This window comes from Teleopsis dalmanni, chromosome X (genome assembly GCF_002237135.1).
Source record: "Teleopsis dalmanni isolate 2A chromosome X, ASM223713v2, whole genome shotgun sequence".
NCBI classification, from domain to species: Eukaryota; Metazoa; Arthropoda; class Insecta; order Diptera; family Diopsidae; genus Teleopsis; species Teleopsis dalmanni.
The window spans coordinates 26766433-26774817 of NC_051848.1; the positions used below are offsets into that span (position 1 = coordinate 26766433).

General features: G+C 30.9%; 3 protein-coding genes across 4 annotated transcripts; all 3 read left to right on the top strand.

Annotated features, from left to right (window-relative positions):
• Nucleotides 1-20: 20 nt before the first annotated feature.
• Nucleotides 21-1122, top strand: LOC119687540 (augmin complex subunit dgt2). 2 transcript variants are annotated; one of them, XM_038101881.1, is made up of 2 exons: nt 21-390; nt 452-1122. In XM_038101881.1, exons 1-2 carry the CDS (start codon nt 120-122, stop codon nt 1009-1011), a joined length of 831 nt encoding a protein of 276 aa, XP_037957809.1. In that variant the 5' UTR covers nt 21-119; the 3' UTR covers nt 1012-1122. The 2 variants fall into 2 exon arrangements, with proteins under 2 accessions (XP_037957809.1, XP_037957810.1); XM_038101882.1 differs by having other exon boundaries at nt 21-387; nt 452-1121.
• Nucleotides 1123-4538: 3416 nt separating this feature from the next.
• Nucleotides 4539-6165, top strand: LOC119688271 (polycomb protein esc-like). The gene is made up of 4 exons (XM_038102952.1): nt 4539-4595; nt 4664-5000; nt 5077-5251; nt 5317-6165. Exons 2-4 carry the CDS (start codon nt 4759-4761, stop codon nt 6163-6165), a joined length of 1266 nt encoding a protein of 421 aa, XP_037958880.1. The 5' UTR covers nt 4539-4595; nt 4664-4758.
• A 6-nt stretch (nt 6166-6171) lies between these two features.
• Nucleotides 6172-7849, top strand: LOC119688272 (polycomb protein esc-like). The gene is made up of 4 exons (XM_038102953.1): nt 6172-6228; nt 6297-6633; nt 6710-6884; nt 6950-7849. The coding sequence occupies exons 2-4, from the start codon at nt 6392-6394 to the stop codon at nt 7847-7849; spliced, it is 1317 nt and encodes a 438-aa protein (XP_037958881.1). The 5' UTR covers nt 6172-6228; nt 6297-6391.
• The last annotated feature ends 536 nt before the right edge of the window (nt 7850-8385 follow it).

Consider the following 8385-nt stretch of genomic DNA (forward strand, 5'->3'; position numbering starts at 1 on the left):
TTTTCGCATCTCATTTTCAATGTATTGGCGCTGTCAAACTCGTATTTAAAAAAGTCTAGTAAATTTCTTGCGTTATGAACATTTGTTATATTTTATAAAACATAATTAAAGAATTTATAATGAACGTAAATGAGAGCAGTACGCTTGTTTTACATACTGAAAGTTTCAAAAAATTTGTTAGAGCAAAAGAGGAAGAACTTTTGCAGATACGTCGTTTGCGTCTAATAATTAACATATTGAGTTCCATAGACGTCAATGATATAAAAGTGGTCTTCTCAGCGAAAAGTGATGAACCGGCGAATAAATTGAATATTGCAAGAGCTTTTAAAATATTACCATTAATGGAGTTTTTACATTTACCTAATAGAGAAACCGCAACGATCTTAGGTGGTAAAGTTTGTTATTGTTTTAACTTAAATGTGTATTAATTGTACAATATTACTCTTTGCAGATTTGTCTGAACTAAACAATATCAACCTTTCCTATACAGAACGCAAAGTAATTCTCACACATTTTCCACAAGCTGCTACAAAATATATGCAGCCAATTCTAGAATTGGGCGCTGAAATACGTACAGATTTTCCAGAAATGTTTGAAAGAACCACATTGGAACCTGCAATTGAAACAACAATAGAAAATAGAAGTGCGCTTGTAAATTCAGCGAACAGCGAAGTATTAGTAACTAATTTCACTACTTTAGAGACTTCATTTTATTTATTAATGGAACTGATTTCCAAACGTACAGAGTTAATGAAAAGATTAGTTACGTTGCAGAACGAAAAGTGTGCTTATCTCAACAGTGTGGCGGCACTCAAAACTGGTCCATATTTTTGCAACGAAGTGGAATTGCTTCACGCTGAGGCACGCTACAATGAGCAAAAAACAAATTTCTTACGTTCCTTAATGGTACACGAATTTACAAAGTGCAGTGCGGATAGCATGGAGGCGATTAAGGAAATAGAAAAGTACACTAAAGAATCCGTAGCAAAAGTGAAAAACGAAGTAATCTAAAGGATACCAGTTTATGTAAAATTTATTATATTAGCAATTTTACTTTGAATAATTTTTTGTGTTACATTTACAGTTCAACTAATGAAAAAGACTAAATATTTCAATTGAAATTAAAAATTAAAAATACGTTTATAGAAAAGATATTTAAATGCATTTATAATTTATTTATAAAAATTTAACTAAAGATGACAACGGAAGAATTGAAACAATATCCGCTAACATTAACTATTGTATTCATTTATTATTATATTAATTTCATTTTAATATTGTATTAATATATTATATTTAGCTGTTGTATTAATTCATTATTATTATTATTAACTGTTGTGTTTATTATTTTTAATATTGTATTAATTTATTATTATGAGTATTGTATTAATATTATTATATACTGTATTAATTAGGTCTCAGTAGTTGTCAGGCCCATGTCCTACAACCAATTGTCTTTTCGCATGAACAAATTTCGATCATGACTTTTAACAAAAACTAAAAAGAACACTATAAACATTTCTATATTGGTTGAACCAACAATAACAGCATCGTATGGTTTTGATACCAGAAGCGGTTCAGTTTGCGTACCGAAACCACTAATTATTCCACAAGTTCAAGCACCACTATATACTATTTCAACATAAACTTAAAAGTCAGAAAGCCTCTATCAATGACGTCAACAACACCGAAACGGTATTATTTTAGTTTCAGAGGTGACTAAATCACTCGTCATACGCGACCTAATGTCATTCAACTACATAGTTCCATTATTTATTAATGTCTACCCTAACTGCACCTCTACTCACCATGACAATTTGTTCTTATGTCTTATTTCATCCTCTAATTTGAGCCCTATCGATCTTTGGCTCCGACCCGTTAAAGTTGTCAGGTTTCTCCATCTCAACCCAAACTAGTTTCAATTAAGACTCGCTCTTATATTACATCCCTTACACCAAACAATACTCCCTCTACGTTCATTTCACCCAATCCTAACCCATGTAGGGTGATTCCTTTCATGTTTCCTACGATATAGATCTCCAAGATCTGCGACAACAGCGGAGGCAGGCTAGCCATTCCATCTACAACAATAACATCATCGTTTTGTTTTAAACAGAAGTACTACATATGTTTTCATTATATTTTTATCATAAATTAAGTAGTTCCCCTTTCCAGTGTGTCTGTAGACATTTGTTTGATTTATTAGCCACTCCACATCGACAATGTAAAGTGGGTATGGAAAATATAGTTGATCGCTTGTGGACTCACGTATTAATTATTATCGTTGGCTAGATAGTTCAAGTCTTTTTAGGTGTGTAATATACCAACACTGGCTTTATATCACAATTTATATCTCAATTGTGGTTGTGCCAGTTTCAATACGTCTGATATTTTTAAAAGTTTCTTATTTTGGGTTAGAAAATAAAAATTTTAACGTTTAAGTCAGGATGTCTTAACTGGCCGTTGTAAATATTGGCACTTGAGTTCCTGGGAAGTCCTTGAGTGCTGGGAAGTAATTAAAGACATTTATATTCTATTGTTTTTGAAAAACGATCTGTGGTCCTTTATCTGTACTTTTTGTTTGCACTGTACTATCTGTTTTCTTTAGAGCCATATATGGATTCTTGAACATTAAATACTAAATACTATAATGCAAACGCAGCTCGCATCGCCGGTAATGTGACTACAACATATTTAAGTCCAAGCGGAACATATATTCAAAGTTTTACTTGATGTTATTGTTGTAGTCGATGTCGTTTGTAGTCGATGTCGGGTTTGGACAATAGCATTTGGTGAATGATGTTGACGAGCATAATTAAAACATACATACATATGTAGGCGGCTTAGCTTCTACAACCGTTGGTTGTGAGTCTGGCAGTTTTATTGGCTGGTTCGCGTCTTTTTTTTATTTCAATAAAAATCACGTAATAAATAAACAAGGAAATTTCATTTATCGGGAATGAATTAAGAGTTAAAAAAGAGTTAATGTGGTTGTTGTTATTATAATTTATTTAAAATTGGACGACTTTTAAATTTGGTTGATAGTCGCACGCAGACTCATACAGCAGATGGGATTCTTAGCATTGAATACTCTACAAATATAATATTTTGGGTTTAGCATTTGTTATATTAATATTACTTAAAATATGTTTAAATTTAAGACAATGTGTAAGGTCTTAATAACTTGGAAATGTTAGAAAGTTGAAATAAAAAAATGTTGAAGAAACGGGAAGATCTAAGAATTCAAGCAAGATACTTAATAATAACAAGTTGGAAGTAGAAAATCACGTATAAAAAATAGAAGCTATATATGTACATATGTTAGGATAATGCAATATGTGAACTTAAGCTATGAGGACAGCTCTAACCATACCGACTAACAGCGCCCGTTGGTGATATTCATAAACTAATCTAATAATTGATATAATAGGTCTGTTCCACGAGATACTCGTAGTAACTTATAGTAACACTGTGTATACACAACTGCGTTCCACCAGCAAATTTTTGAGTAAATGAGAACATCTGCGAGAGCGTAACATCTGTGTCGAAATTTGAAAATGCGCTATACAGATTTTACTCGTATATTTTCTTTCAAGTAAAATTTGTGTGATATGTGAATCAGCTGTTGTGGTTTGAATTTAAATTTTTGTATTGTTTATTTGCGCGGCACTGGTGTTCTCACCACACTTAACACAAAGCTGTTCTATGAAAATCTGTGTAAAGAGCGTAATTTGGCACTTTATTTGTGTTACGCTCTCAGTTTGTACTTTACTTGTGTTTTACTTGAGTTTTACTACGAGTAGTTCGTGGAACAGACCTGATATGATTTAATTTTTTGATCTCCTCACCTTACATTCTATTCAGACAATGCAATAAGTTTATAGTCATCATAATTAAATAAATTTACATATACAAAAATGCATTAAATTGTATATTCCGTAGATATCTCCATTGATGTTTTACAAATAAATATATAAAACTATATAATATACATATACCATACTTTGCCTAGCTTTTTAAAAACTGGAAAAATGTGTAGCAATAAGAAGCAACGAAAAATCTAAACAGTTAATTTATAATTAACTTATTTGCTTTAAGGTGGTCACATCCGTTATTTACTATTTGGTCATATGTTTTCATATTTACACTTTTGAGTGCAAATTAATTACAGTCAAATGGGTTATGTGTGTTACTTGTGTTAAAAATATCGAATTTTAATTATTTTCAAATGATTTCCGCCATTCTTATAATTTAAAAAATTTTCATTCTATTTTGAAAAAATCCCTTTCTTTGAAATATTCTTACATACATACATGTATACATACATATGTTGTCTTAACGGAATGTAAACAAAAGTGCGTTCAGTGACTTCCAAAAAAACAAATTTTGAAGTTTTGCTTCAAATTTAAGATGCCGCTTCGCGCCAGAAAATATATTTTAAGAAAGTTGTATTAACATTTTAAATAGAATTTTAAAGCGTTTTTTCAATTATCATACTTTCATATTTATATAATAATAATAAATTAAATTAGTTTATAAAAAATAAAAGGAAAAGTATAGAAATATCGGATTCTAAAACCAATCTGCAAGCGTTTGTAAGTACAGTTATTTTAAAATACACATATGTAATACATATAGATTGCTATTAATGTTAAATATTTAGTATTTAAACGTATATACTGCCGATAAAGTATACAAATTGAAAATTGTGGAAAAATTTGTCACAAAAAACTATTATTTTGCAAAACAATATTAATTATGGATGCACTCAAAAAAAAAGAACAAACACCTGACGAATTAGTGGACAAGGTGGCGCAAACATTAGCCGCAACTACATTTGAAAGTGACGATTCGGAAGGTGCAACCGCACGTATAAATACTTCGACTAAGACAACATCACAGAGCAAGACACCAAATGCATCCAAGACACCGATTAGACGTGGAAAAGGACGAAAAAAGCATAAGAAATCTAAAAATGTGAAGCCACTATTTAAATACAAGTAAGTATTTGGAAATGAAAACGATGTTTGTTAATATAAACACAATATTTAAATATCGCATATAAATTACGTGTAGTTGTCATGTACGTGACGATTATGGACAACCACTATTAAGTGTACAATTCAACCCACACTTGCCTAAGGAGCAAGCTATTTTCGCGGTATGTGGTAAAGATCGAGCCACAATTTACGATTGTCCTCTGAATGGAGATGGCGGTATAAATGTCTTGCAAGTTTACGCCGATCCAGATGTAATATATTTTTATTAATATATTTTAATATTGCTCCCTATATGATTATTGATAATTACTTTTAGCCTAATGAAAATTTTCATACTTGCGCTTGGTCCTATGATGACGAGACAATGCGTCCTCTACTCGCAGTTGCCGGTTGTCGTGGAATTATTCGCATTTTGGATTTAGATAAAATTTTATGCAGAAAACATTTCATCGGACATGGCCATGCTATCAATGAACTTAAATTTCATCCTAAAAAACCACAAATACTACTATCTGGAAGTAAAGATCATTCTTTGCGTTTGTGGAATATAAAAACTGATGTTTGTGTAGCCATATTTGGCGGTGTTGAAGGACATCGTGATGAGGTGTTATCAGTTGATTTTGATTCTCTTGGTAAGAGTATAATGTCAAGTGGTATGGATCATTCATTGAAATTATGGCGTTTGGATAAAATTGCAATCAATGAAGCTATTGAAAAAAGTTTCATGTCTAATATAAGTAAAAGTGCTGTTTCTTTTCCAACATTAAAAGAACATTTTCCTGATTTCACTACAAGAGATATACATGGGAATTATATAGATTGTGTGCAGTGGTTTGGAAATTTCATATTATCGAAATCTTGTGAAAATTGCATTGTATGTTGGAAGCCAGGTGAAATGAACCAAACTGATATTAAAGCACATGATTCCTCAACAACAATTATACATCGCTTTGAGTATAAAACATGTGATATATGGTTTGTACGTTTTGCATTTAATTTCAAACAAAAAATACTGGCCTTAGGCAGTCAGGTTGGTGTTACTTATGTATGGGAATTGGATGAAAATGATCGAAATTTGACAAAACGAACTACACTAGTACATTCCAAATGTTCGTCGACTATACGACAGGTGTCATTCAACAAAGACGGAACAGTACTGGATTAGTTTATAAAAAATAAAAGGAAAAGTATAGAAATATCGGATTCTAAAACCAATCTGCAAGCGTTTGTAAGTACAGTTATTTTAAAATACACATATGTAATACATATAGATTGCTATTAATGTTAAATATTTAGTATTTAAACGTATATACTGCCGATAAAGTATACAAATTGAAAATTGTGGAAAAATTTGTCACAAAAAACTATTATTTTGCAAAACAATATTAATTATGGATGCACTCAAAAAAAAAGAACAAACACCTGACGAATTAGTGGACAAGGTGGCGCAAACATTAGCCGCAACTACATTTGAAAGTGACGATTCGGAAGGTGCAACCGCACGTATAAATACTTCGACTAAGACAACATCACAGAGCAAGACACCAAATGCATCCAAGACACCGATTAGACGTGGAAAAGGACGAAAAAAGCATAAGAAATCTAAAAATGTGAAGCCACTATTTAAATACAAGTAAGTATTTGGAAATGAAAACGATGTTTGTTAATATAAACACAATATTTAAATATCGCATATAAATTACGTGTAGTTGTCATGTACGTGACGATTATGGACAACCACTATTAAGTGTACAATTCAACCCACACTTGCCTAAGGAGCAAGCTATTTTCGCGGTATGTGGTAAAGATCGAGCCACAATTTACGATTGTCCTCTGAATGGAGATGGCGGTATAAATGTCTTGCAAGTTTACGCCGATCCAGATGTAATATATTTTTATTAATATATTTTAATATTGCTCCCTATATGATTATTGATAATTACTTTTAGCCTAATGAAAATTTTCATACTTGCGCTTGGTCCTATGATGACGAGACAATGCGTCCTCTACTCGCAGTTGCCGGTTGTCGTGGAATTATTCGCATTTTGGATTTAGATAAAATTTTATGCAGAAAACATTTCATCGGACATGGCCATGCTATCAATGAACTTAAATTTCATCCTAAAAAACCACAAATACTACTATCTGGAAGTAAAGATCATTCTTTGCGTTTGTGGAATATAAAAACTGATGTTTGTGTAGCCATATTTGGCGGTGTTGAAGGACATCGTGATGAGGTGTTATCAGTTGATTTTGATTCTCTTGGTAAGAGTATAATGTCAAGTGGTATGGATCATTCATTGAAATTATGGCGTTTGGATAAAATTGCAATCAATGAAGCTATTGAAAAAAGTTTCATGTCTAATATAAGTAAAAGTGCTGTTTCTTTTCCAACATTAAAAGAACATTTTCCTGATTTCACTACAAGAGATATACATGGGAATTATATAGATTGTGTGCAGTGGTTTGGAAATTTCATATTATCGAAATCTTGTGAAAATTGCATTGTATGTTGGAAGCCAGGTGAAATGAACCAAACTGATATTAAAGCACATGATTCCTCAACAACAATTATACATCGCTTTGAGTATAAAACATGTGATATATGGTTTGTACGTTTTGCATTTAATTTCAAACAAAAAATACTGGCCTTAGGCAGTCAGGTTGGTGTTACTTATGTATGGGAATTGGATGAAAATGATCGAAATTTGACAAAACGAACTACACTAGTACATTCCAAATGTTCGTCGACTATACGACAGGTGTCATTCAACAAAGACGGAACAGTACTGGTTTGTGTCTGCGATGATGGTACAATTTGGCGGTGGGATCGCATTTTCCATAACTAGGTATAGATTATGATATTTAAATATTTATTGTATAAGATATATAAATTATTTACAATATATTATAAAATTTTTATTATACACATTATACCTTATACCTTTCATTATATTTCATTATAGTGATTATATATCACTGTCTTATTATATTATACATCATATTTAATGCAACATATATTATATCATATATGTTGTATTAAATTGATAATGCGTATTATGTTATATATTTTATATTCTCTAACATTATATTATATTATATTGCATATACGTATATTATACTTTATATGCTAAACATTAAGTTAAATAAGTATATATACATATATGTATATAAGTATATTTATGTGGATATAAATTAAAGATTAATTTTTTTCTTATCAAACCTTATTTTTATGCTTTAAACATTAATTTTTATTCTTATTTTTTTTTTTTTTGTTAAAAACGAAATTGTTGAGTATCTATTATACTTTTTTTTTTAATTAAAATGGATATAGACTGGTTTTAAAAGTGTGTTGATGTACACAAGTTCAGATTTATATCTTATA

What these genes read in the sequence shown, in the direction of transcription:
- LOC119687540 (XM_038101881.1), top strand. Translation starts at nt 120, where the DNA reads ATGAACGTAAATGAGAGCAGTACGCTTGTTTTACATACTGAAAGTTTC. An exon ending in AACCGCAACGATCTTAGGTG is followed by an intron (nt 391 to 451) that starts GTAAAGTTTGTT and finishes TACTCTTTGCAG; the next exon opens with ATTTGTCTGAACTAAACAAT.
- LOC119688271 (XM_038102952.1), top strand. Translation starts at nt 4,759, where the DNA reads ATGGATGCACTCAAAAAAAAAGAACAAACACCTGACGAATTAGTGGAC. An exon ending in AAGCCACTATTTAAATACAA is followed by an intron (nt 5,001 to 5,076) that starts GTAAGTATTTGG and finishes AATTACGTGTAG; the next exon opens with TTGTCATGTACGTGACGATT. An exon ending in AAGTTTACGCCGATCCAGAT is followed by an intron (nt 5,252 to 5,316) that starts GTAATATATTTT and finishes AATTACTTTTAG; the next exon opens with CCTAATGAAAATTTTCATAC.
- LOC119688272 (XM_038102953.1), top strand. Translation starts at nt 6,392, where the DNA reads ATGGATGCACTCAAAAAAAAAGAACAAACACCTGACGAATTAGTGGAC. An exon ending in AAGCCACTATTTAAATACAA is followed by an intron (nt 6,634 to 6,709) that starts GTAAGTATTTGG and finishes AATTACGTGTAG; the next exon opens with TTGTCATGTACGTGACGATT. An exon ending in AAGTTTACGCCGATCCAGAT is followed by an intron (nt 6,885 to 6,949) that starts GTAATATATTTT and finishes AATTACTTTTAG; the next exon opens with CCTAATGAAAATTTTCATAC.